The sequence below is a fragment of the Agelaius tricolor genome, unplaced genomic scaffold (genome assembly GCF_023055355.1).
Source record: "Agelaius tricolor isolate 1412-34295 unplaced genomic scaffold, bAgeTri1.0.p SCAF_31, whole genome shotgun sequence".
NCBI lineage: Eukaryota > Metazoa > Chordata > Aves > Passeriformes > Icteridae > Agelaius > Agelaius tricolor.
In genome coordinates, this window is record NW_027269291.1 from 153,732 (window position 1) to 181,041 (window position 27,310).

At 61.1% G+C, this 27,310-nt stretch overlaps 1 protein-coding gene across 27 annotated transcripts in view; it reads left to right on the forward strand.

Annotated features, from left to right (window-relative positions):
* The window catches only part of SRCIN1 (SRC kinase signaling inhibitor 1), a 62,004-nt gene that overhangs the window by 17,911 nt on the left and 16,783 nt on the right, over positions 1-27,310 (forward strand). For 24 of the 27 annotated variants that reach the window (XR_011682988.1, XR_011682987.1, XR_011682989.1 and 21 more), the window contains 6 exons: positions 5,706-5,989; positions 15,742-15,765; positions 24,340-24,532; positions 25,003-25,201; positions 25,546-25,639; positions 26,199-27,007. Coding sequence is in view for 12 of the 27 variants with exons in the window: in XM_071450859.1 (XP_071306960.1) it covers positions 5,706-5,989; positions 15,742-15,765; positions 24,340-24,532; positions 25,003-25,201; positions 25,546-25,639; positions 26,199-27,007 (1,603 nt within the window). In the remaining 15 variants the exon portion in view is untranslated. Of the gene's footprint in view, positions 1-1,314; positions 2,067-5,705; positions 5,990-8,566; positions 8,676-15,741; positions 15,766-24,339; positions 24,533-25,002; positions 25,202-25,545; positions 25,640-26,198; positions 27,008-27,310 lie in introns of those variants that run through there. The other 3 variants (XM_071450861.1, XM_071450868.1, XM_071450869.1) reach the window with 3 other exon arrangements.

The window sequence follows — 27,310 nt, forward strand, 5'->3', positions numbered from 1 at the left end:
GGCCAGATGGGATTCCTCCCCTCGCTCCGGTTCTGACAAGTGACATGCAGGATTTATCCGCGGGAAGGAGCCGCCTGGCAGGGCAGTGCCACGGGGCGATGCCAGCTGAGCTCCTCCAAGCTGCAGCCTCGGGCCGAGCTCCGCGTCCCGGAGCAGCTCCGGGGCGGGAATTTGCGGGGTGCGGGGGGGAGAAGGCGGCGCCCGGGGCTGGGAACGGGCAGGATCCCAGGATTTCACGCGGAGAATCCGGACTGGCACCGTGAGCGGGCACGGTGCCCCTGCCCAAAGCCAAGCGGGATCTGTGGGGTCCCGTCTGGGAAGTTCCCAATGGAGCTGTGTGTTTGTGGAGCAGGGGGATGTTTAATTTTCCGCTGTTCCGCTGGAATTTGGGAGTGAAAGGCGCGGCGGGGAGCCCGCTGAGCACCGGCAGGGATCCTTGGGAAGGGGGGGATGAGGCGGGAGAACAATTCCCGCATCCCGGGGGACATCCCGGAGAGGTTTGTCCCCTGCTGGGTGCTCACGGTCCCCTGCGAGTGGCCTTGGCTCTTCCCAGGGGATTTGGTGGCCGCTCCATGAGCCCGGCAGCGAGGGGAGGGTGGGGGATTCTCACCCCGGTCGCCGGCAGCTTTCGCTCCTGCGTCGCTGTGAGAGGGACAAGGACACCCTGAAGTGCCCTCACTTTCACATGCCCTGGGACGGACCCTGGGTCCGCCCCGCTCCCGGCAATCCCGCAGCCCCAAGGCTGGAATTCCCTGGGAATTCGCTTTAAGTGGCCAGATCCGGCCAGGGTTGGCCCTGTCGGGGTCGTGGCGGTGGCAGGAGAGGGGACACCGGTGTCTCCCCGGTGTCACCTGCCGTGTCCACGCTCCTGGGCTTGCGTTTGCTGGGATAACTTGAGCATCTGGGCAGCTCCCAGCACTTTTTGGGTGTGAGGGCAGGTCCTGTAAGGCGCTTGACCATCCCAAAATGAGTGGACACCACGGTGGCCGAGCCAGGGACAGGGACAGCAATGGCTCTGCCGGTGACTCTGAGCCACCTGGCGTGGTGGGATCTCCCTGCCCATGGCAGGGCTGGGATCTGGCTGATTTTCCCACCTCAAACCACTCCATCATTCCCTGATTTCCCACAGGCCCGGCTCCGGCAGTGCGCGCATTCCCAGGGCCGTCTCTGCAGCACCACACGAGTTAAACCGCGCGGCGCAGGAGCTCCCCCCGCTCTCCCCACGCCTCCTCCCGCCCCCGGCGGCGCGGCACGGAAGGGGTTAGCACCGGGCAGGGCTCCGGGAGCCGGGCGGGCTCGCTGGGCGCCGGGCAGTGCGGCAGTGCAGCCTCCGGGAGGAAGCGGGAGCATCCCGCTCTTCCGGCCGCGCTAATGGCCGGGCGCGGGGGAGCCGCAGCGCTCCGAGGGGCTGCCGCCCTCCCGGCTGCCTCTCTCCCCAAATGCACTCCCCGCCTCCCCTCCCCTCGCCCCTTTTTGTGCGAGCGCTTTCTCGGGCGATTTTGCACGCTCCGCTGATCGCTCGCCGCGACCCGCGCGAGGTTTCGCTGCCTCATGAAGATTTATGGGACTGCAGTAATAAACTGGGTTTGAGACGTTCCTCCGGATGATAAAACCCCGCCGAGCCGCTGCTAACGGGGGGATCCCAGCCGGATCCCGCAGCCGCTCCGGTTTTTGGGGCCTTTCCCTGCCCTGTCTCTCAGGAGCTCCTGCCAGCGCCGCTCCTGAAGATTTCCACCCAAACCGGTCTCTCCGGTCTCGCTGTTTTCCCGGGAAGGACGCGATGGCCGTGCCCTGCTAGCAGCCCGGGGCTCCGGCCCCGGCACGGGTGACACCTCTGCTGGCAGGTGGGGACGATGGGTGGATGAATCGGCAAAGAGAACCGCGTTCCCTCAACCTCCCTCTGCTCGGAGAGGGGCTGGCCCGGATCTACCGCGGCATCCTGGCCGTGGTGGGAGCCCTGCGCCCGGCCAAGGAGCCGCCCGCAGCCCCCGCCGAGCGGAGCGCTGCCCCCTCCGTGCCCCCGGAGCCGCTGCCCGGCCGCCGTGGGAGCCGCGCTGCGCCCGCGGGTAAGCGAGGGGACGGTCCCGGGGCGGGGGACGCGGCCCGCAGGGTGTCCCCGTGGGCTGGGCCGGGCTGGGCAGCGCGGGCAGGCTCCGGGCAGGCTCTGCCACCCCAGTGACCTACTTGGAAGCAGCCTCGGGAAGCACTTTCCAGGGATCTGCTGCGGCCGTGTGGGAACCGCTGCATTCCTCAACTGCTGCAGGAGGAGGAGAAAAAAACTTTGTGGGGGATTTGAGGTGGAATTATCGCCAGGAGGGAAAGGTTAACAGCCTTTCCTTCAGCCTGGCCCTGAGGGTTTTCAGGTTCATTTCCCCAAACGAGCCCCCCAGGCTGTTTCCTTGCGGGACCATCCCTGCCCGCTGCGGGTGGGACCCCCTCTGCATGGGATCTCTGGTGGCATCTCCGGAGCGCTGACACGAGGCCAGCGCGCGTGGCTGTGGCGACTTTTCCTCCCCTGGATCAGAACCTTTGCGATGCTGCGGGGTCGGGGCCGCCTCGTCCTCGCCGGCCCCGTGTCCCGGGGATGGATCGCGCAGCGGATGCGGCGCAGCGCGGGCTGGAAGCGCCCCTGAGGGGGTCCAGCTCCTCCGTGCCCCTGTTCAGATCATCCCTGGGAGCGGGCGAGCGGAGCTGGCGCGTTCCGCTCGCGGAGCGTGTGATTAGGGAGCGGGGAGCTGCATGCTGATGGCGGAGCGGGAGGGGCCGGGAAGGAGCTGCGGACGCGGCCTCAGCCCCGCGCTGCTGCAGCGGGGCTGGGGCGGGCACCGGGAGGTGGTGGCGGGAGCAAACCCCCTCTGTCCCCCCAAAAATCCCCGTCCCGGCTCGGCTCCGGGAGGGAGACGCGCTGCAGCTCCTTCTGCTGCGGCTGCGGCTGGCGGGGCTCGCCTTCATCCCCATCCCCGGGCACAGAATTCCCGTGGGACGGGAGGAATCCGCGAGTTCTGCGGCGCCCCAGGGATGGTTTTGGTGGCCTCGGAGCACAGCGGGGCTGGCCCCGGCTCCGATCCCCCACCCCGAGCAGGCTCCTGGCTGCTTCCGAGGGTGCTCCGGACCTTTCCAAGGGCTCCGAGGCTGTGGCTGTGCGGGGTGTCGGGTGCTGGGTGCAGCTCCTGCCCAAATTTCTGCTCTGGGGTCGCGGAGCCGGTGCTGGGGAGAGCGGCCGAGGCGGGGGAGGAGTTTCCCAGTTTGGATTTGCATTTCCCAGTGAGGACCGCACGCTGTGGGGCTGTGACGGGAGCGGGGAGAGGGGCAGGCGGGGTTCAGGACGAGCTGCTCCAGCGGGATTGCCCATCAGGGCTGGAATTCGGCAGCCGCTGGGAGCCGGGGCGATGCCCTGCCCGTGTCCCCTCGGCCAGCAGCGTCCCCTGATGGCAGAGGGGACCCGGGGGCGTTTGGCATGGTGGAGGTGCCACTGTAACCTCCCCGGTGCCACCTTGACCTCCCCGGTGCCACCTTGTCCTCCCTGGTGCCACCTTGACCTCCCTGGTGCCACTGTGACCTCCCCGATGCCACGGGGACCCGGCAGAGCGAGGGAGGGACGGGATCTTCAGCTCTTGCCACATTCCAGCTCCGTTTTCTGGGAAAAGGGGGGGACAACCCGGCCAAGGTGACATTTGGTGGCAGAGCTGGGAGGGACGGAGCTGCACCGGTGGATTTCGGAGGAGGGAAGGCTTTGGGATGTCCCCGTGGCATTTACGAGCACGTGATGTCCCCGCTGGGCTGGTGACAAAGCCGCTCGTGCGACCTTGAGTGGAGGAATCGCGGCCGTGACCCCGCTGATAACGCTTTCTTATCAGTTTGATATCAAACTGATCTGCCGGGCTCATTAATAATGGAGGGGGGGGAAAAATAAGGGAAAAGGGGAAAAAACCTCGCTGTGATTTGTTTGCCGGGAGCCGAGGAGGGAAGGCACAGGCAAAAGCGGGAGAAGAATTGGATGAATTATGGATCAAGGTTAAAAGGGGAGCAGGAGGAGGAGGCTGAGCCCCGCAGAACGAGCTGCGAGATTCACCAGTGGTGGCAAAGCCAGGCCCTGGCCCCGGGCCAGGCTGGCACCGCTCCAAGGACTGGGGACAGCGGCTCCCGGATGGTGTGAGACCCCCAAAGTGGCTTTTTGGGGTCCTGGAGCCGCCCCGCAGCGGGCACGGGGCTGGGCAGGGGCCGGGGGCTGCGCGGTGGCCTCGAGCTGCGGGCACCGAGGCGGTGCCAGGCGCTGGCAGCGTGCGGGGACTTCCAGGCATCTGCAGCTTCCCTGGAAGTCAGATCCCAGCGTGCTCGGAATGAGTTATTAGCGAAAGGACGAGTCCCTGTCACCTCTCTGCGCCTGGGACCCTCTGTCTGTGCCCTCTCCTGCCTGCCTGGGCCGGGCTGAGCCCCGGGAAGGGTTTGGGATGGGGCAGAGCATCCCAGGGATGCCGGGGTTGGTGCACAGGGCTGGGCTGAGCCCCGGGAAGGGTTTGGGATGGGGCAGAGCATCCCAGGGATGCCGGGGTTGGTGCACAGGGCTGGGCTGAGCCCCGGGAAGGGCTGGGATGGAGCAGAGCATCCCGGAGATCCCGGGTTTGGTGCACAGGGTTTGGGCTGAGCCCCGGGAAGGGCTGGGATGGGGCAGAGCATCCCGGAGATGCTGGGTTTGGAGCACAGGGTTTGGGTTGAGCCCCGGGAAGGGCTGGGATGGGGCAGAGCATCCCAACAATCCCGGGCTTGGTGCCCGCGGGCCGGGCTGGCCGCTGTGAGCGATGGCTGCGGGATGGGCACTGAGCCCCCGCCGGGGTCTCTGGGGGGCCATGGGGGTCCTGTCCCCCCTCCCCGGTGCCTGCACACACCACCTTCCCCCCCCCCGCCTGGTTTCATTTTCTTTTCGCTCTGTCCTGTGTCCGTGTGCCCCCGTGTGTCCGTGCTCCGGAGCCGTGTCCGTGTCCCCGTGTCCCCCGTGTTTCCCTGTGTCCCCCGTGTCCCTGTCCCGTGTCCCGTCTGTGCTGTTTTCAGTCGCCCAGCGCTGTTTCATTCCCGTTTCGCTCCGATCATCGCGGCTTTGGTGGAATCCCAGCCCCTGCACCCCCCGGCCCCTCCATCCCCGCTGTCCCCTCATCTCCTGCCGCGTGTCCGGGAGCGGGGACAGCGCTGCCACCGCAGGGGGACGAGCCCGGCACCCACCTCCTTCCCCGGGCACCCCTCTGAGGGGCGATCCCACTGTGTGCACCCCACTGAGGGATGATCCCACTGTGTGCACCCCACTGAGGGGTGATCCCACTGTGTGCACCCCACTGAGGGCCGATCCCACTGTGTGCACTCCTCTGAGGGGTGATCCCGTTCCCAGCAAGGCTCTGCCATCTTTCCTTGCTGAAATCCCCCTCCCCAACCCCAAATCCCAACCTTCAACCTCTGCCCCATGGCTGGGACTGCCCCTATCGCTGCCCCATGGCTGGGGACCGTCCCCCTCCCTCTGCCCCATGGCCAGGGATCATCCCCCCCTTTCCCCATGACCAGGGGCCCTCTCCTGACCCCGCTGTGCTCTCCTGGTGCCCACGCAGATCCCGAAGGGACAAATCCCCCCCCGCCCCACGGCTGGGACCGTCCCCCCCTCCTGCCCCATGGCCAGGGACTGTGCCCTGACCCCGCTGTGCTCTCCCGGACCCGCACAGATCCCGACAGGACGAGCTCGCACATGATCTCCGCGGACGATGCCGAGTACCCGCGCGAGTACCGCACCCTGGGCAACGGCACCCGGCGCTTCTCCAACGTGGGGCTGGTGCACACCTCGGAGCGCCGGCACACGGTGATCGCCGCCCAGAGCCTGGAGGCGCTCACCGGCCTCCAGAAGACGGAGATGGAGCGCAAGCGGGATGCCTTCATGGACCACCTGAAGAGCAAATACCCGCAGCACGCCCTGGCGCTGCGCGGGCAGCAGGAGCGCCTGCGGGACCAGGTGAGGGCCATGGCCCAGAACTGGGGGGTGGGAGCGCTGGGAGGGGCGGGATGGAGGGGAAGGGGAGCGAGGGGGCGGTGGGTGTGTGTGAAAGGGGGGGTGGGCGCGGCAGTGATGGGGGAGCGTCCTCCGGGGGTGAGGAAGGGAATGGTCCTGCGGTGAGAGAGGGAATATTGCAGGGGTGAGGAGGGGAATCCTACAGGTGTGCGGGAGAGGATTCTCCAGGCGTGAGGGAGAGAATATTCCAGGTGTAAGAAGGCGAATATTACAGGGGTGAGGAAGAGAATATTCCAGGGGTGAGGAAGGGAATATTACAGGGGTGAGGGAGAGAATTCCCCAGCCCTGAGGGAAGAATCCCCCAGGTGTGACAGAGAGCACTGTGTGTGGGGAGCAGAACCCCCAGATGTGGGGAGCAGAATCCCCAGGTGTGGGGAGCAGAACCCCCCAGGTGTGGGGAGCGGAGCCCCCCAGGTGTGGGGAGCAGAATCCTCCAGGTGTGGGGAGCAGAACCCCCAGGTGTGGGGAGCAGAACCCCCGAGGTGTGGGGAGCAGAACCCCCAGGTGTGGGGAGCAGAATCCCCAGGTGTGGGGAGCAGAACCCCCAGGTGTGGGGAGCGGGGCCCCCCAGGTGTGGGGAGCGGGGCCCCCCAGCATCTGGTGGCCTTTGCTGAGCGCAGCAGAGCCCTGGGGAGGGACTGTTCGGGAGGGGGTCCTGACCCTGTTTTGGGTGTTCCGGGGACCCCAAATCCCTTGGGGTTGGTGCCTTGTCCACCATGCTGTCCTTTGGCTGTGTCCCCTTGTTCCTATCCTGTTTTGGGGTGCACTGGGGACTCCAAACCCCCTGATTTGGCTCTGGTGACACCAATTTGGCAGGAATAAATGCCCACCTCCCCCTGGGCAGCAGAACCTGGAATTCCTTGACAGGAAACCTCGAATCATCCCAAAAATCCCCAGGGGACAAAGGTCCCAAAATTCCCCAAATTCAAAAATTCCCAAAACTCCCAGAACTGGCCTGCTGGAAGGGAGTTCAGCTTTGCCAGGAAAACCGGGGCCATCGGAGCTGCTGCCCCCCCAAATGACTCCAAACACCCCAATTTTGGGGAGGGGACAATAATTGATGGTGGCTTTGCTGTCACAATCCATATTTGGGGCATGTCCAGGCACAGAGCGCTGCTTCCTGGTAAATAAATGGGATTTTTTTCCCCCTATTATTACAGGGATTTAAAGACTTTCCTCTTTTTAAATAAGCAGCAGCTCTAAAGGAAAAAAAAAAAAAAGGGAAAAATCCAGCTGGGGTTGGCTCAGGTCTGATAAACTGCTAAGGATTTTTATAGGTGAAGGAATTATCTGGATTTGGGAATTATCTCCTTTATTCCCAAACCCAACCTGGATTTTTGGGCTTGGCTGCAGCTCATTCCCCACCCAAACACCCTAAAAGCCTACCAAAATCTATTTTTTTTTCCTTTTCCTCCCTTCTTTTCCTTCATTTCCCTGGCAGGCAATAAATAATAACAGGAATCCAGAAATCCTGGGAAGCTCAGGTGCCAACCTTTAAATGACATTGGGATCCAGGCCTGCCTGGAACGTTTGAAAATCACTTTGATATTCCAGAGGAGCCTGGAAGGGATTTCAGAATCCCAGGCTTTGCTGTTTTATTTGGATTAAAAAAAAAAAAAAGAGAGAGAGAGAGAGAGAAAAAGAAAAAAAAAATTTAAGGAAGAAAAGGAAAAAAAAGAAAAAAATACATTTGAGGGAGTTTGGAACACCAGAGGTGAAAAGGGACGTTCCATAAATGTCAACATTCCCTCCAGCCTGGCAGAAATCCGTTGCTCCCGGGAATCCTCTCCCTTTCCTGATGGCGCCGTTGGCTCTGGGCTGTGAGGGCCGTGCAGGGGACACGGGGGGCGCTGGGCACAGGTGGCAGCGGGCGCAGGTGGCAGCGGGCACAGGTGGCACCGGGTCCCACAGGGGGCTCCTGCAGAGCCCGGGCACAGGTCTGGGTCTGTGCTGGGGGTGATGGAGTGTGGGAACCCAGGTGTGAATGCAGCTGTGAATCCAGCTGTGCGCGAGTCCCCATGTACATCCAGGTGTGCACATCCCTGCGTGTGCCTGCGTGTGTTTCCAGGAGTGTGTCCCTGTGTTATCCCTGCCCATATCCCTGTATTTCCATGTCCACATCCATATCGACATCCCAGTATTTCCCTATCCATATCCACATCCCTGTACTTCCATACCCATATCCATGCCCATATCCCTGTCCCCATTCCTGCCCCTAGCCCTCTATTCCCCTGTGTTATCCCGGTCCCTGTCCCCATCCCTGCGTTGTCCCCGTCCCTGTCCCTGTCCCCGTCCCCATCTCCGTTATTCCCCGTTATTTTCCCGTTATTCCCCCGTTATTCCCCTGTAATTCCCCCGTTATTCATTATTTTCCCGTTATTCCCTCACGTGCCCCCCCCCGCAGGCCCCGCCCCTCCGCGCTCTCAGCGCCCCCTGCCGGCGGCGCGGGGGGGCGGGGTGCAGCCGCGGTTGCCATGGTGACGGCGCCGCGGGCGGGGCGGGGCGGGCCCGGCGGCGGGAGGGGCGGCGGGAGCCGAGCGGGGCCGAGCCGAGCCGAGAGCGGCCGAGCGGGGCCGAGCGGGGCCGAGCGGCGCTGCGGATCCCGGCCCGCAGCCCTCACCTGCCGCAGGTACCGGGCGGGAACGCGCGGGATGGCGCGGGATGGCGCGGGATGGAGCGGGGCGCATCCCTCCGGGCGGTGACGGAGCCGGTGTCCGCCACCCGCTGCTGCGGCTCCCCCGCCGATCTCCCCTGCCCCAGCTGTCCTGCTGTCGCTCCTGCCCACCGCAGTGTCCCCCTCCCCAAAATCCCCACCCCGAGCTCCCGGTTCCCGGCGGCAGCCGGGGGTGTCCGTACCCCGGCCCCAGACCGGGGGCAGCCCCTCCACCGTCCCCTTTCCTTCAGCATCCTCCTGTCCCCCATTCCCGGGGGTCCCCCCCGTTCCCGGTGTCGCGGCGGGGAGGGGGTGGCACTTTGAACGCTGCCCTTCGGTGCCGCAGCCGGGGGGGCTCCCCTTGTCCCCTCGGGGGTGCACGGGGGTTCCTGCAAAGCCCTGGCGGTGCCCGTGCCACCCCCCTGCGCACCCCCCGCTGTCCCAGGGCCGCTCCGCGTTGTCACCCGAGCCCCGGGAGGGGACACCGGTTCCCTGTGCCCCCCTCGGGCCGATGGCGGCCAGGGCGGGCACCGTCCCCGCGCCCTGCGGGCGCTCCTGTCGCCTGCAGCTCACCTAGCCCAGCGTCCTTCCCGCGGGCTGCGCCCACAGCTGAGCCCTGCGGTGGCAGGAAAGGTTTGCCCTCACCTCCAAACCCCTCCGAGGGGCGGCACACGGCCCTGGCACCTCGGGGTGCCCGCTGGGCTGGGTTTGGGCACGGGCAGGTTTGGGGGCACCGGGGCGCTCGGTGGGGACGGGGAGCGCCGGCTGAGGCGGCGCGGGAGGCGGCAGCGCGGTGGCAGAGGGGACGCGGGGTCCCTCGGGGCTCTCCCCGCGGTGTCATCTTGGTCTCCAGAGGTGGAGAGTGACGGGAGGCGCTGGGAAGCGCTGAAATGGAGGAGCGCGGCTGCCGGGAGTAACACGAGCGCTGTGTGCGTGTCCCTGGGACTGCAGCCGGAGCCGGCCCTATCGATTCCCTCATTCCCCCCCCCGCCAGCCATTCCCGGCTCGTTCCAGCAGGGCTGGCTGGGAACGGGGGCTCTGGAGTCAGGCGGAACTCCGCGGGGCACCCCGCTTCCCCTTGTTTGGGGGTTTTTTGGAAGGGGTCTTTTTACGCGGGAAGTGGGTAAAAACCCGTCTGGGGACAGCGATGACAGCCCCGGGGGGCAGAATGGGTTCGGGGGAGTGGGGCAGGGAGGTGCCCAGGAGGTGCCCAGCAGGACCTGGAGGGGGACGCTCCCCTTGGCACAGCTGGGCTACCAGCGCTCCCCCGGCAGGGCTGCGAGCGTCCCTGCTCTCCCTGGCACACACGGGCAGGGTGAATGTGTCCATCCGTCCCTCCATCCGTCTGTCCGTCCATCTGTCCATCCATCCACCATCCATCCACCATCCATCCATCTTTCCCTCCCTCCCTCCCTCCCCTCAAGTTTCCCGCCGTTCCCAGCCCGAATTTCTCTCCTTTTCCCCGTGACCCCGGGGCCGAGCCGCTGCCCGCCGTGTCGGGGGTGGCTTTTCGGGGAGGGGCCGCCCCAGCCCTGCAGCAGCCGGAGCGGCGGCTCCGCTGTCCCTGCGGCTCCGCCAGCCCCGGTGCGAGGGGACGGAGGAAGGGCAGGGCGGGCTCCGTGGCGGAGTCTTCCTCACCCCCATCTCTGCCGGGAACGGGGGTGCTCAGCGCCCCCCTCCCGCGCTGCCGCGACCCCCCCGGGGACCCTGCGGTGGGGACGCGGCTGCCGTGACCCCCTCCGAGGGGACCCCGTTGCTTGTCCTTGGCGTTTCTCAAAGATTTATCCCTCTTTGCCGGGTTTGGGGGTGCGGATGCGCCGGGGGGTCCCCCTGGAGCTGCCGGGGTCGGACGCGGTGCCGAGCGCGGGGGGAGCGGAGCCGCTTTACCTCGCGCGTCCCTATTGTGTTTGGTCCACCTACGCCGTGCCGTTGCCATGGCCACCGTGCCATCTGATCTGCCCAGCTCCTGCCAGCTCCCCCTGCCCTGTCCGTGCCCCAAAACCTCCTCAGGGCCGCCCTGACCCCGCTGCGGGGCTCCGGGGCGCTCCCGCGTCCGGCAGCGATGGATCCGAGCCCCCCCTGCGCTGGGGAGGGCGCGCTGAGCGCGGAATGCGGCCTCCGCGGCACCTGCGGCGGGGACGGGGCTGACCTTGGCCGGGGCTGCTGCAGGAGGGAGATTTCGGAGCCCCAGCATGGCTGCTCCTCGGCACAGCACGTCCTGATGCACTGCTCCGAGCCGGCGCTGCGCATTCGCCGCCTCGCTCCGGGAGAGGAGGGGGCTGGAGCCGGGGCCGGGGGGGAAAGGTGCCCCCGGGGCTCCGGTGTCACCTGCGCTGTCCCCAGGGACCGCGGAGGAGGCCAGGGCTGTGATTGGCGCGGGTGGGCTCGGGGAGGAGGGGGTGCGGGGGCAGCTGGAGGGGCCGGGAGGGGGAAGCTGGAGCTGGGGGTCTGTGGGGGAGTCCTGATGCTGAGTCGCCGCGACAGGCGGCGGTGGCGTCTCTGATGTCGCCTCGATGACCGTCAGAGCCCGCTCTGGGTGGAGGGGCAGCAGAGCCCAGGGCTCTGCCTGAAAGAGGAGCAGCAGAAGCTCGTGGTGGGGCCTCCTGAGGAGCCCAGGTGTGACAGGGATGAGCCCCAGCCCTCCTGCGTCCCTTCCTGTCCCCGCTGTCCCCCCCCGGTCACGTTTGAGAGGTGCCTGCAATAATTGTGGCACTTCAGGTGACAAAATCTGCAGCCCCCGCTCTGTCTGGTCACTGTTTGCATTCTTCTCCCTGTCTTGTCATGCTGCTATTTCCACTTTAATTCACTTTCGCTGGCGCTGAAAAGCATTTAAAAAAACCCAAAACCCAAACAAAACAACAACAAAAAAACCAACAACCAAAAAACTTTAATAAGCAGAAACAGATTAAATTCACTCGGCTGTTATTTTTCAAGGAGATTTTTGTTTGTCAAGACGCGGTGCCTGAGGGTGGGGGACTCGATCGGAAGCTGGAACTCCTGGAAATGAGTTAATTAAAAAGCCGATGAAGCTGCCTCTGTCCTCCCTGGGCGTGCAGCGTGCCGGGGCGGCGGCTGCCGCTGCTGCCCTTTCGAGAGGGACACGGCCGTGCCTCGTTAATCACCAACAGATTTGGGATTTAATTGCCATTCAGGGGAAGTCCCCCTCGGTCAAGGCGCTGACTCACTTGGATTTCATTTCATTTACCTCCCGTCTCCTCCTGGGACAACCACAACCATTTAATTTATTTTATTTTTTCAAAGTTAAGTCCCAAAATATTCCCGATTACATCACTCCAGCCCTGCTTTCCTGCCTCGTCTGTGTGTCCGTCCCTCCGAGGGCTCCCGGCAGCATCTCCGCCCTCCTCCCCGCGCTTTGGGGACCCTGAGCTCCTCGTTATTCCCTCGTTTGGCAGCACCGCGGACATGACTCTCATTGTAATTATAAATCACAGCCTCTGTAATTCCCCGCACCTTTTGCAGGGTTGCTGCTGCAAGGAGCCGCCTGCTTTATGGCTCGGAACGCGGCTGTCGCTTCCAATCCTCTCCCGGCCCATTATCTCCCTTTGATGCTTTTGAAGAGCCAGCGAAATGTTAATTCCAGCTCGGTCCTCTCCTCTCCCCCTCTCTCTGGGCAAATCCAGCCTGGAAGGGGCTGGCAGGTGATGCCTCAGGTTTAGGTTTTGTGTTTTTCGGGTTCTGTGCTGCTTTAGTGTGTGGGTCTGGGCTCCACATCAGGGGATGCTGAGCTCTGTGCACAGAGCAGGGAGACAAAACAATTCCTGCTCCAGCTGGGACCAAGGACAAAGGATCCAAATCTCAGCCCAGGAGCACAAACCCCGTGGGCTGGAGAGAGAAAAACAAGGATGGGACTGCATGGGCTGAAGCTGGAATGGGACAATGAACTGCAAGATGCAAATGGTGCAGGACTTGTCAAAGTGAGAGACCCCGTGCCTGGTCGTGTATTTTGGGACCATTTTGGGTTCATTTTGGGTTCATTTTGTGATCTTTTGGGTTCATTCTGTTTTCTTTTGGGTTCATTTTGGGTTCATTTTGGCTCATCTTGGGTGCAGCCCTGGCTGGGCTCTTGTGCTGCCCAGGGTGGATCCATTGAAGAGATCCTTTAAACAGATCCCTGCTTTATTCTGTAATTCTGGCCTCAGTTCCAGCTCAGCCCTCACAAGGCCTCACCCCCAGACAGTGCCCAAAGTTCACAAGTTCACAAGTTCACAAGTGCCCAGCCAGGGCTGCACCCAAGATGACCCCAAATGGTCACAAAACGAACCCAAATGGTCACAGGGTCTCTCACCTTTTTAAGTTCTGCTCCATTTGCATCTTGGAGTTTATTGTCAGTTCCAGCTTTAGCCCCTGCAGTCCCATCCTTGTTTTTCTCTCTCCAGCCCGCGGTGTTTGTGCTCCTGGGCTGAGATTTGGATCATTTGTCCTTGGTCCCCAGCTGGAGCAGGAATTGTTTTGTCTCCCTGCTCTGTGCAGAGCTCACCATCCCATAACAGGAAGCTCAGAACTCCACACCGAAGCAGCGCAAAATCTAAAAAATATAAAAACTAAAACTCGAGGGCCGTGGCTGTGCCTGACCCCCCCTGCCAGGGCTGCACCCTCTGTGGTTTTGGGGCATTTGGGGTGGGCAGGGCGGGCGCTGGGGTGGCAGCAGCGCCAGCAGGGACAGATGGAGCCACCAAGTGCCACCACGTGGTGCTGGCCACGGCCCGCCTGGCGCTGCCACCCGCGCCAGATTGTCAGCCCTGGATGGTCCCGGAGCCCTGCAGGGACGGGCAGCGTGTCCCTGTCCCCACGGGCGGTGCCACATCCCCGGGGCTGCCAGGGAAAGGTAGAGACACATTATTATAAATTATAATTATTATAGAGACACATTATTATAATATTGTACATATTGTGTTATAATACATGTTATAATATTGGCTTTTGGCAAATACTAAAATACTTTAAAATATTAAGCATTTTAAAAATATTTAAAATAATTTTAAAATATAAAATACTATAAATAAATATATATATTTCATAAATGTATATTTTTTATAAAATGATATTTTATAAATAAAATATATATTATAAATATTTAGTATAATAAATATTCAACAAGCTAATACAATAGAAATAAATATATAAAAAGTGTTTTTTTCAAAAAATATAAACATATTAAAAGTGTTTCCAAAATAGCAAATGTGCTCTTGGCTGAACGCCACCAGCCTTTGCTTTATTGTCTTTATCTCCTATTGCCCCTTGTTAAACTTTTAAATTGTTACAATAGGGTTAAAAAATGGGGTTAAAACCTTGTTTTTCCTAGTTGGATCTGCTGAGCTGGGGTAGGGATGGCTGCTGTGCCATCCTGTGCCCACAGGTCACAGTGCCCACCACAAATGGTGCCAGAACATTCTGGATTTGGCTGTGATTTATGGGCTCGGTGAGGAGCTTGTCCAGTCATCCCGAAATAATAAATAAAATCCACACTGTCATCCCAAAATAATAAATAAAACTCACAGCCGGCGCTGGCAGCAGATAGGATCAGCAATATCAGGGGAGGGAAAATTACTGAGGGTCGGAGAGAGAGAAGCGAGGAGAGAGAGGGAGGGAAAAGTTGGGGGGGGAAAAATGGGGAAGGGAAAAGTCAGGATACACATCATTATCCTGGTGGATTATCCTTCCAGCCAGGTGGATCCCACTCCCTGTCCCTGGATCCCACTCCTTGTCCCTGGATCCCTCTCCTTGTCATTGGATCCCTCTCCTTATCCCTGGATTCCATTCCTTGTCCCTGGATCCCACTCCTTGTCCCTGGATCCCTCTCCTTGTCATTGGATCCCACTCCTTGTTCCTAAATCCCACCCCTTGTTCCTAAATCCCACTCCTTGTCCCTGGATCCCATTTCTTGTCCCTGGATCCCATTCCTTGTCCCTCAATCCCACTCCTCACCCCTGGACCCACCTTCCCTCCTGCAGGGGGTCGGATGGGGCTGGGAACAGCCTGGGATATCGGGATCCCCCTGGAATAAAAACGCCTTTCAATCCCTTCCCACCTGAACTCTTCCAGAACTCTGCAAGGCCCCAAGGCCCCCTCTGGGACCCCAGGCTCCCATCCCATCCCATCCCATCCCATCCCATCCCATCCCATCCCCATCCCCATCCCCATCCCATCCCCATCCCCATCCCATCCCATCCCATCCCATCCCATCCCATCCCATCCCATCCCCTCCCATCCCATCCCATCCCATCCCCTCCCATCCCCATCCCCATCCCCATCCCCATCCCCATCCCATCCCCATCCCCATCCCATCCCATCCCATCCCATCCCATCCCATCCCATCCCATCCCATCCCATCCCATCCCATCCCATCCCATCCCCTCCCATTCCATCCCCATCCCATCCCATCCCCATCCCATCCCATCCCATCCCATCCCATCCCATCCCCTCCCATCCCCTCCCATTCCATCCCCATCCCATCCCATCCCCATCCCATCCCATCCCATCCCCTCCCATCCCATCCCATCCCATCCCATCCCATCCCATCCCATCCCATCCCATCCCATCCCCTCCCATCCCAGCCCAGCCCAGCCCAGGAAGGGCAGCTTGGGAGCGGTGCCAGCTCCTGTCACCGGCGGTGCCACATCGCGGTGACAGCGGCGACACCAGCGCGCGGGGAGGGGGCGGGCACAGCCGGGCAGGGCTGGAAAATCCCGTGGAAAATGAACATTGCTGTGACTTCCAGCGCCGCGGCAGTGCCAGGAGGGGCTGGGCGTGCCAGTGGCTCCAGTAGCCATGCCGGGCTGCTGTGCCAACCCCTCTTCCCTCCTTTTTCACCCCGATTTGCTTCAATCCTCACCCCTTGCTCGCTCCCCGAAACCCCAGCGACCCTTTGGGAGGGGCAGGAACCAGAGCAGGTTTGAATCCGAGCTCAGAGATTCTCAAAGGGAAAAAACCAAAAGTCAAACCAAGAATCTTAATGGTATTTTTTTGTTTGTGTGTGTGTGTGTGTGTGTTCTCTTCTGTTTTATCTTTTCTTTGTTGTTAGCAACCCAACTACTGGAGCTTTAAGGTCAGTATTTTGGATTTTTCCTGCTTTCTCTCTGAAATGCATGTGCTTGGCTGTGGCTCTCGAGGGGGGTGGGAGCCCAGGGTGGGATTTTTGGGATTTTTTTGGATGAGGATTCCTGAGCTGAAGTCGAAGGTGGTGAGAGGGAATTTTGGGGTTTGGGGTGAGCCGTGAGTGGTTCTGTGAGGCCTCGTTCTGAGCACCCACCCCACGGCCAAATCCTGCTGCTCTGGGGTTAATTCTGAGACTGAATTCTGGGAAAAGGATGGGAAGAGGTTGGTTCAGGATGGGGTTGGAAGCTCGGAGTGGCCGCTCAGGCAGGGGGACTCTGGTTTCCAGCCTCCTCCTCCTCCTCCTCCTCCTTGCCCGGTGACTCCCTGGCTGCCCTTCAAGGTCGCCGCCTTGCCGGGTGACCTTGGCGCCTTGTCCCGGGTGGATTCGCTCTTCCCGTGGAAAAAAACCCCAAAAAACCAAAAAAACCCCAGGGAATGTGGGGCCGGGAAATGCGGGATACGAAAATTTGTTCCCGAGTTTTCATTCCCGGAGTGGAACGGGGGTGGAGCCGCGGCTCCGGGAGGTTCAGCTGGCCCCGGCTCCCACGGGGCATTCCCGGCGCTGCCAGGGGAGGGAAGGCGCGAAATCCTCACTTTTTTAAATCTTTTTCTCGGATTTTTCATCTTTTCTTCCGATTTTTTTGCGACTAAGAAATAAAACAGGGCTGAACTTTAGGACCTTCCTGGCGCTTTGAGGGGAGGGAAGGCAAAAAATCCTCAGCTTTAAAATATTTTCCCGATTTTTTGCGCCCTTCCCCCGGGGCATGGCATCGATCTGCCACCCCCGTGCCACTGTCACCTCTGTTCCACCGTCACGCTGCTGCCAGCCCAGGCTCCAGGCAGGTTCCCGATCCTCCAGGACACCCCGGGCTGTCTCCAATACATCCCAATCCTCCCCGCACTTTTCCCTCCCCTCATTCCTGCCCTCCCTGCCCGAAAATCGCGCCCGGGGCCATCCCAAAGGCTCGCGGTGTTTTTGGGACATCCAGGGTCACATCCAAGGGGGGAAAATCCCGCGGGGAAGTTCAGTGGAGAGGGCCGGGGGCTCCCGCCGCGCTGATGCGAGGGGTGGGGTGGAATTTGGATTCCCGGAGGAGCGAGGAGATCCAAGGGCTCGGCAGAGCTCCTTTGGAGCCGGGACTTTGAAGGAACATCAAAGGCAGCCGAGTAAAAGATCCAGAAGGGCAAAACCGGCGGGGGACACACAAAGGACGCGCTTGTCTTAAAAACGAGCGTCAGGAGCGGCTTCATCCGCACCGCGCTCCCGCTCCGGCCTCGGGCCCGCGGCTGCCCGGAGCCCCGCGTCTCCTCGCGGGAAGCCATTTCCCCCTCGGCGGCGCTCGGCCAGCCGCAGTGAGAGCAGGAGCTGAGAATTTACTCGCAGGAGATGAGCAAATAGGAGGCGGCGAGCCCTGGGCTGCTGTAATCCCGCTGCTCCCGCTGCCGCCTCCCGCCGGCCCCGCCGAGGGCCGCGCTCCCGAGGGCCGCGGGGGCGTTGATCCCGGGCGTTGATCCCGGGGGTTGATCCCGGGGGTTGTTCTCGGTGGGAAGGGGGGTTTAGGGTGGGTAAACAGTGGGGAGAGGCTGCTCCAACCGCCTCGCTGTGGTTTTTGGGGTCCTCGCTGGTTTTGCGGCATGGCCGGGAGATGATGCTCGTTGTTGTCCATCGATCGCGGGGCTGTCGATATTTATGGATGGGTTATGTGGGAAAAGCGATTAAAGGTCTCCTGGTCCCACCCCCCTGCCCCTGGCGGGGATGGCGCCCACCCCATCCGGGTGCTGGGAATGGAAGCGGCATCCTCAGCGCAGGAACGGGGAAACTGAGGCACGGCGGGAATGGACGGGGTTGGGGAAGGTGTGGGGCGAGCAGCAGCGTCAATATTCATGAGGCTGCAGAGGATCCAGGCTTTTAAATATTCATCAGCACGCGGAGCTTCTGCTGCCAGCAGGAAAATCGGGGAGAGAGGATGAGAAAGTCCCCCTTTTTCCTTCCTTTCCCCTTTCCCCTTTTCCATTTTCCCTTTTCCCTTTTCCTTCTCCCTTTTCCCTTTCCCCCTTTCCCTTTTCCCTTTTCCCTTTTCCCTTTTCCCTTTTCCCTTTTCCTTTTCCTTTTTTCCTTCTCCGTCTCCAGGGACAGAGAGGTGCCTTTACCTCAGGGACATCCAGGTGCTGTCACCTGCAGAGTGTCGGGAGTTTCTGGGATCGGGATCAGGGGTTGGGAATGGCCCATCCCGGAGCCCATCCCAAGGCGGGGAGTCCCGCTCTCTCCGGAGGGGGCGGCCCCTTCCTTCAGTCAAGGGGTCCGGTTTAAAAACCCTAATCCGATTTGAACGCTAATCCTGTTAACATTGAGATCGGGATTAATTCTGCCTTAATCGGGATAATCCTGACAAAATGTTCAGCATTAGACGTGGGATGAGTTATTGCTGCCGGCAGCGGCAACGATTTTAATTTGGGGGCGGGGGGAGAGGGGAGAGGGCCGGGAGGGCGGCGTTGGAAAGGCCACAACCCCTTCGATGGGGGAGACTCCTGGAAAAACCCTTTGGGTGCCTCTCAGACCACCCCGGGCCTCTCATTTCCTCCACTTTTGCCCCAAATTCCCTCCAGTTTTCCCCATTTTTCTTCCCAGATGGGCATCCCCCGGCTCCTCGCCTCCAGCGGCAGGAGCTGGGACGTTGGAATTCCTTCCCGAGCGGAATCCATCGCTCCTGGCTGGTGCAGCTGAGGGAAAGGGCGGAGCAGAGGGGTTGGGTTTCGCCGGCCGGGATCAGGTGTCCGAGCGGGGCGGCACCAGAGCCGGGCCCTGGGGCAGAGCAGCCAGGCTCGGGATGCTGAATTCCCCTTGGGAATGCTGGGTTCTGCTGGGTTCTGCTCAGGGATGGTTTATTCGAATTGGGAACTATAGTTTCTCATCAGGGATGCTGGTTTCTGGTCAGGGATGTTCTATTCCAGCTGGGAATGCTGGTTTCTGTTCAGGGATGCCAGTGTCTGTTTGAGGACACTGCAGCCCAGTTGGGAAAGCTGGGTTCTGGTCAGGAATGTCCTATTCCAGTTGGGAATTCTTGTCAGGGATTCTGGGTCAGCAATGTTGGGAATGCTGGGTTCTGGTCAGGAATGCTCTATTTGAATTGGGAATTATGGTTTCTCATCAGGGACGCTGGTTTCTGCTCAGGGATGTTCTATTCCAATTGGGAATGCCCACCCCGTGGACCCCACCCCATGGACCCCACCCCATGGATCCCATCCCACCCCACGGATCCTTCCCAGGGCTCAGCACCAGATGGGGCTGGGCGGGACCCCGGGATTAAGCGATGAGAGGGGGATCAGCAGGGATTAATCCCGATCCGTGTCCAGCCCGGGGCCGGAGCCTCGGTAAATAACCGTGCCCGGGGCGGTGCCAGCCGTGCCAGCTGTTTTCCAGGGATTTCAGGGCTCCCTCGCCTTTATCCCCATCCTGCGGAGGAGCTGCAGACGGGCAGCGGAGGGCAAGGAGCTGCCAGGAGCTGCCAGGACCCGCCAGAACCTGCCAGGACCCGCCAGGCCCCGCCAGGGCCATGCCCGGCCGCGCTCCGGAGCACCCTCGGGGCCCATGGGGAGCGATTCTGGGGGCTCTGGGGGCTCCTGGAGGGCGCGGCCCCCGCCCCGGAGCTGCCCAACCCAGCCCGGGAGGCTCCTCCCGGTGGCGGGAGGGGAGGGGAGGCTGAGCTCGGGGCCAGGCGCCGCCGGTGGCACTGGCACAGCGAGGGTTTGTCCATCCCAGGTCTGTTTTGGGGCTGGTCTCGGGGCTTTTGGGGCTGGTCTCGGCTGTTTTGGGGCTGGTCTCGGGCTGGTCTCGGCGGTTTTGGGGTGCGAGGGGGTGCGGAGCTCGGGGTGGGGCTGGGAATTGGAGCTCTGAGTGTCCCGGGGGGTCAGAGGGGGACGGAGCCGCTTCTCCTCCTGCTGTTCCTCTCACCTGCCGTGGCCTGGACGCCCCTCAGGTGTGGAATGGACGGGGGGGTCGGGCAGGACCCGTTTTTCGCTCGGGAGGGCTCGGGCAGGGCCCTGGGAGCCTGTGGGGCTGGGACAGACCCCGCGTCCCCTCCGAGGCCCCTGGCGGGGCCGCAGGGTGGAAATCTGCAGCTGTGGGGTGGCTCCGGGTGCTGTTGGGAGCAGCTGCTCCATCCCGGGGCAGGATTCCTTCCCCACGCATTCTTCCCTTGTTTTTTTTCCCCTCCTGTCTGCTTTGAAGTGACCTGTGGGAGGTCCAGGGCTGCTCCTGTCACCTCTGTCCCTCTCCTGACCCCTCTGCCCCTCTCCATCCAAGCGGCTCCACCGCCTTTCCCCATCCAGAGGGGTGACCCCGCTCCTTTCACGGATTCCCAAAAATCCGCCGCGTCCTTTGATCCTTCCCTGCTCCTCGCCGAGCATTCCGCCCTCCCAGCTGGGCCGGGGAATGTGCGAGAGGGGTGTGCGAGGAGGATGAGGATGAGGATGAGGCAGGAATGAGGAGCATCCTTATCTCCAGGCAGAGATAATGGAGCTGCTTCCGCAGGGATGGTCGGGGCTTTTTAGGAGCTCAAAGAATCCCTTAATTGTGGCTTTTTTTAGCTCTGGGGAGACAAAAGGAAAAAATAAATTCGACATTAAAAAAACTCCCTCCATTCCCCATCCCACCGTTTTTATATAAAACTCCCGGGGACGGGGGAGGGGATGGGGACGTTCCTGGCCCTGCTGGAATTGGGGATTTTTCCCAATTCCTCCTCCAGAGGCTCTGGGGGTGCTCCTGGCCCTGCTGGAATTGGGGATTTTTCCCAGTTCCTCCTCCAGAGGCTCTGGGGGTGCTCCTGGCCCTGCTGGAATTGGGGATTTTTCCCAATTCCTCCTCCAGAGGCTCTGGGGGTGCTCCTGGCCCCGCTGGAATTGGGGATTTTTCCCAATTCCTCCTCCAGAGGCTCTGGGGGTGCCCCTGGCCCCGCTGGAATTGGGGATTTTTGGGGTCGGGTTTTCCCCAGGACCCTCACCACGGGGGCACTGCCAGGGTTCCAAGCTTTGCTCCAGCGGGATTCCCTCGGCTCGGGAGGCTCCCAGGGGGCTTCATCCGAGCAGGTTTAATCGCGGGGGGACGCTGTGGGCATCCCGAGCTCGATGCCCTTGGCCCAGCCCCCTCTGCCTCGCAATTCCAGATTTTTCCCGGCGCGGCCTCCCCGTGGCCTTGAGCGGTTTTTGTTGTGGCTGCTCTCCCTCGCTCCTGTCCCGAGCGTTCCCCGCTGGAATCCCCACGGGGACCAGCCGGGAATTCCAGGGTCCAGCTCCGGGATTGCCGCTCTGGGGCTGGCTCGGCGGGAAATGGGTCATTTCCCAGCTGGGGACAGGCGCAGGGCGGCCATGTCCCCTCCCTCCCTTCCCTGCCACCACCTCGGATCCCGCAGGGAATTTTCTCGGTGCCCACGGGGAATGTGGGGCTGCAGAAGCCCCCAGAGAGGGGTCTGGGTGTGGATGAAAGGGTCACCTGGGGGGCAGGACGGAAAAATGAGGGGGCACGAGGTTTTTATGGCCACGCTGGGGATTTTTAGGATGGGGTTTGGGTTTATCCTGAGCCTTTCCCAGCTGGGAGATGGCCCCTGCATGCCCTGGTCGGGCAGGGGTGGCAGGGGTGGCAGGGGACATCCAAACTGGCACACCTGGCACCCCGAGGGCAGGGTCAGGAGCGCTCAAAACACCTGCAGTTCCAGAGGGATGGGCAAAGCTGCCCCGAGGTGCCACCCTTGGGGTCACCATGGCCAGGGGGGCCCTGTGCTCATCTGGGGGGATCCTGAGCCCATCTGGGAGGATCCCGAGCCCCAAGGGCTGCCCTGAGTTTAGGAAAGGGAGGCTGGGGTGGCGCTGCCCCGGTGCCGGTGACAGTTTCGGGGGTTGGGGACAGCAAATTGCGCAGAGCATCAGGGCAGAACGGTCCCTTCCGGGCTGAAAACCCATTAACGCTCATCTCGCCTGGCTTGGTCGGGGTTTTTTTTGTGGTTTGACTGATTCCATAAATTATCCACAGCGGGAGCTTCGGGGCCCGAGGGCGGCTGCAGGGCCGGGAGGGGGCTGGGCTCACCTGGGGCAGGGAAGGTGCCCCTGTCACCCCCGGGGGGCGGGAATGGGGTGGATTTGGGGTGGGGTGTGGAAGGGATGGATGCAGGGACGGATGGATGGACGGATGATGGATGGATGGAGGGATGGATGGATGGATGGATGGATGGATGGATGGATGGACGGATGATGGATGGATGGATGGATGGATGGATGGATGGATGGATGGATGGATGGATGATGGATGGATGGATGGATGGATGGATGGATGGATGGATGCAGGGATGGATGGATGGGTTCAGGGATGGATTTGGGGCAGGGCGAGATCCCAGAGAACAGGAACAAGGCAGGGGAAGGATCCAGGAAGGCAGAGCCAGGCAGAGCTGCAGCCCTGGCTCACATCCCCACCAGGAGCTGCCGGCCCCGTCCCTGTGCTTCCCTAAGAATCCATCCCGGGCTGGGATCTGGGTGAGCATCACCCCAAACCCAGAGCAGGGTACCCAAAACCCACGGCCTTGAGGGCGGGGAGCACCAAAATTCACCTTTTCCACCCCAAAACCACCCCCACGAGGGGTCAGAGCTGCGTCCCACGGCCCCAGGGATGGGAGCAAGGAATGTTTCCCTCCATCCCTGCATCCCTTCCTGATGTGAGGCTCTGCCAGGGCTCTTTGTGCTCCAACAGCAACAACCCAGCCCAGCAGTCAATTTTCCAGCAATTAACTACAGCGAGAACATTTCAAGTCCTCTCAAACCCCGCCTCACAGGATTAATTAAATCTTCCAATTAATGTCTCATTTAAATGGCGATGATGGCTGTTATCATTTCATATTGATTTCTTTCTTTTTTTTTTCCTTTTTTTCCCCAGTCTTAAAATAGAGCTGTTGTCCCTTTCCACAGCGCCGCCTTTTCCACACCCTGGGAGCTGTTTGTTCCCTCTGTTGGGTTTGCCAACCTTCAACAAGTGCCTGGAAAATCCAGGCCTGGGTTTTTGGGGTTATTAACAGGCAGCAGTTCTGGGAATGGCCACAAATTTGGGGATATTTGGGGATATTTGTGGATATTGTGGATATTTGTGGATATTTGTAGATATTTGTGGATATTGGGGATATTTGGGGATATTTGGGATATTGGAAAATCCACATTTTCCATGTCTGTGGTGCAAACTTTCTGGCAGCAGGCTCCTGTGAAATGGGGATCCTGGAAAATTAAATCCTTCCAGCTCCCAGAGCCATAAACCTTCCCAGTGCTTTGCTTCCAGAAGGATCCGGGCATTTAGGATTCCCGGGAGTGGAGTAATGGATGTGTAACCTCCGGGAGCAGCCAAGGTCATTCCAGTGCTCGGCTCTGGCAGCCTTGGCTCCTTCCTGCAGGGTTAAATTCCAGGGGTTTGCCGGTGTGGGAGCCCAGAGGCACCGGGATGGAGCTGGGAAGGTTTATCCTGGAGCGGGGTGGGATTGGGAATGGGAATGGGGTCTGTGCTGGGAGCAGCAGGCGGAGCAGGCATGGAGTGGGGAGTGAAGCACGTCAGAGCCTGAGCTGGGGTGGGAATGTAGCGTGGAGCATCCCTGGATGAGGATGGAGTTACCTTGGATGTGGGATGGGAGATCCCTGGATATGGGATGGAGCATCCCTGGATGAGGATGGAGCATCCCTAGATGAGGATGGAGCATCCATGGACAAGGATGGGGCATCCCTGAATGAAGGATGGGGGATCCTTAGATGTGGGATGGAGCCCCTGGGTTTGGGATGGAGCCCCCTGGATTTGGGATGGAGCCCCCTCAATTTGGGGTGGAGCCCCTGGATTTAGGATGGAGCCCCCTGGGTTTGGGATGGAGCCCCCTGGATTTGGGATGGAGCCCCTGGATTTGGGATGGAGCCCCCTGGGTTTGGGATGGAGCCCCCTCAATTTGGGATGGAGCCCCCTGGGTTTGGGATGGAGCCCCCTCAATTTGGGATGGAGCCCTCTGGATTTGGGATGGAGCCCCCTCAATTTGGGATGGAGCCCCCTGGGTTTGGGATGGAGCCCCCTCAATTTGGGATGGAGCCCCCTGGGTTTGGGATGGAGCCCTCTGGATTTGGGATGGAGCCCCCTCAATTTGGGATGGAGCCCCCTGGGTTTGGGATGGAGCCCCCTCAATTTGGGATGGAGCCCCCTGGGTTTGGGATGGAGCCCCCTCAATTTGGGATGGAGCCCCCTGGGTTTGGGATGGAGCCCCCTCAATTTGGGGTGGAGCCCCCTGGATGCGGCCCAGCCCCACCCTCAGGCACAGGGAGGGATTTTTGGGGGTGTCCCAGGGGTTGCACTCGCCAACCTTTGTGTCTCCCTCCCATCCCAGGCCATTCCACGCTCCCACCACCCTCACCAGCCTCTCCATCCCAGCGCCACATTCCTGAGGAAAGCGGGACCAGCCTCACCCAGGTTGCCCATCCCTGCACCCCCTGACCCGTCCCTGTCCCTGTCCCATTGCAGACCAGGAGCTCCCGGCACTCCCAGGGCTCCCAGCCTGGCCTGGCCGACCAAGCCAAGCTCTCCTTCGCCTCGGCCGAGTCCCTGGAGACCATGTCGGAGGCGGAGCTGCCGCTGGCCTTCAACAGGATGAACCGGTTCCGGCAGAGCCTGCCCCTGTCCCGCTCGGCCAGCCAGACCAAGCTGCGCTCCCCAGGTACCCCCGGAGGCCCCAAAACCTCCCTGGTGCAGGGTGGGGTTGGTCTCCACCTGCCCAAAATTCCAGACCAAGCTGCGCTTGGCCGGAAGTTCCTCATCCCATTTTTTTGGGTGCCCCAGAGCCCTCAGGGAACACATCCCCTCACCAGGGCCAGGCTGGGTGGCCAAACATCCCCCAAACCCTTTTTTTGGTTGCCCTGGACACTTCCACCTTCACCAGGGCACTGTTGGGTGTCCAACTCCTTTTTGTGGGTGCTCCCAAGCCTTGCACCTTCAGCAGGGTGAGATTGGGTGGCCAGAAGTTCCCCAACCCCTTTTTTTGGTTGCCCCAGAGCCTCCCACCTTCACCAGGGCGCTGTGGGGTGGCCAGAGCTCCCCAACCCCTTCTTTTGGCTGGGCAGACCCTGTCACCCCCATGGAGAAGGGGCAGGGTCAGAGCTGACTCCGGCGCGCCTCCTGTGCTCCCAGGGGTGCTGTTCCTGCAGTTTGGGGACGAGACCAGGCGGGTGCACATCACGCACGAGATCAGCAGCATGGACACCCTGCACGCCCTCATCGTGCACATGTTCCCCCAGAAGCTCACCATGGGCATGCTCAAGTCCCCCAACACTGCCATCCTCATCAAGGACGAGTCCCGGAACGTCTTCTACGAGCTGGAGGATGTCCGGTGAGCAGGGAGGGATCAATTCCCACCCGAGACTGGTTTCCAGTCCTTCAAATCCGTCACAAGATGGGAAATCTGAGGGACTGTCCTGGTTTGAAAAGTCAGGTGTCCGCTAAGGAAGGCAGGAGTTTCCCTTAAAATGGAAAATGTAAACCCCCTCTCTCCAGGTTGTTATAATTTTAAAATTAAAATGTTCTCGGGCAAGCTGCCCCACCTCTAACAGATAATAGAACACACTCATATCCTGAAACCCAGGACAGGGATGAAGGAAAAAAGGAGGTGGTGGGTGCAGTGCTGGTGTTTTGTGGGGTCTGTCCCGGGTGTTCAGGCTCTGCCTCTGCTTCCAGAGATATCCAGGACCGAAGCATCATTAAAATCTACAGGAAAGAGCCGCTCTACGCCTCGTTCCCAGCCTCACACATCACCAACGGCGACCTGAGGGTGAGAGGGGACACGGGCACAGCCCAGGGGAGTGGCGGGGCCTGGTGGAGAGGGAGCAGTAGGAAGGGAAAGTGGCAGAGATTGGGAATTGGGAGCTGTGTGTGGCTGGGATCCATCCTGCCTGCTGCCAGCACTGGGTGGGAGCTGACAGCGGGGTCGTAAATATGGTTTGTAGGGAATTAAATCATGGGGATAATTCATTAGCATAAATCATCAGGATAAATCATCAGGATAATTCATTAGGATAAATCATCAGGATAAATCATCAGGATAAATCAGCCTGCTGCTGGCTGGGAATCACAGAATCACAGAATCACAGAATCACAGAATCACAGAATCACAGAATCACAGAATTACAGAATCACAGAATCATAGAATCACAGAATCACAGAATCACAGAATCACAGAATCACAGAATTACAGAATTACAGAATCATAGAATCACAGAATCACAGAATCACAGAATCACAGGATCATAGAATCGCCAGTCCTTGGTGGGGCAGAGGGCCCAGCAGCGTGGGGCTCACTCAGTGCTGATCCCCCCGCCCCATTCCCACAGCGGGACATGGTCTACACCTCCCGGGAATCCTCTCCCACCCGCCGGCTCAACAACATCTCCCCAGCCTCGCACCTGGCCTCGGGCTCCCCGCCGCCCGTGCTGCAGTCCTCATCGCCCTCGCGCTCCCGCATGTCCTACAGCGGCGGCCGCCCGCCCTCCTACGCGGGCAGCCCCGTGCACCACGGCGAGCGCCTGTCCAGCCTGCCCCCGGCGCAGGGCGTGTCCCCCAGCCCCAGCGCCATCCTGGAGCGCCGCGATGTCAAACCCGACGAGGACCTGGCGGGCAAGAACGTGGTGCTGGTGAAGAACGAGGGGCTCTACGCGGATCCCTACGGGATGGTGCACGAGGGCCGGCTCAGCATCACCTCCACGCAGTCGCTGGCGGGCATGGGGGACCCCTTTGGCTACTCAGGGGGGCTCTACAAGCGGGGCTCGGTGCGGTCACTCAGCACCTACTCGGCGGCCGCGCTGCAGACGGAGCTGGAGGACAGTTTGTACAAGCCCAACGCGCCCATCTACAGCGACACGTACGGCCCCGGGCTGGGCTTCCGCATGCCGCCCTCGTCCCCGCAGAAGATGGTGGAGCCCGGGCAGAGCCCGCACAGCCCCTACTCGGGCCCGCCCAGCCGCTCCTCGCCCGTCCGTCAGTCCTTCCGCAAGGATTCCTGCTCCTCTGTCTTCATGGACGGCCCCGCGGGCAAAACGCGCAACCCCAGCTCGTCCGGGCCCCCCGAGCTGTTCCCCGGCCCCGCAGAGCGGCCGCTCTCGGGCTTCGGATCGCCCGGACCGGCCAAGGACACGGAGACCAGGTGAGAGGAGGCGTGGAGTGCTTGCACCAGGGGTGCTCCGGGTTGTGCTTGTACCTGGGGTGCTCCGGGTTGTGTTTGTACCTGGGGTGCTCCAGGTTGTGTTTGTACCTGGGGTGCTCCGGGTTGTGTTTGTACCTGGGGTGCTCCAGGTTGTCCTGGATTTGTGTTTGTTCCTGGGATGTTCCAGGTTTTCTGTTGCCTTTGGATTTGGGATCCCCGGTGGGTTTGAACTTTGCGACAGGGGGATTTTGTATGGACCGGAGGGGGAGGAGGAGTGGATTGGGAGGAGGAGGAGGAGGAGCA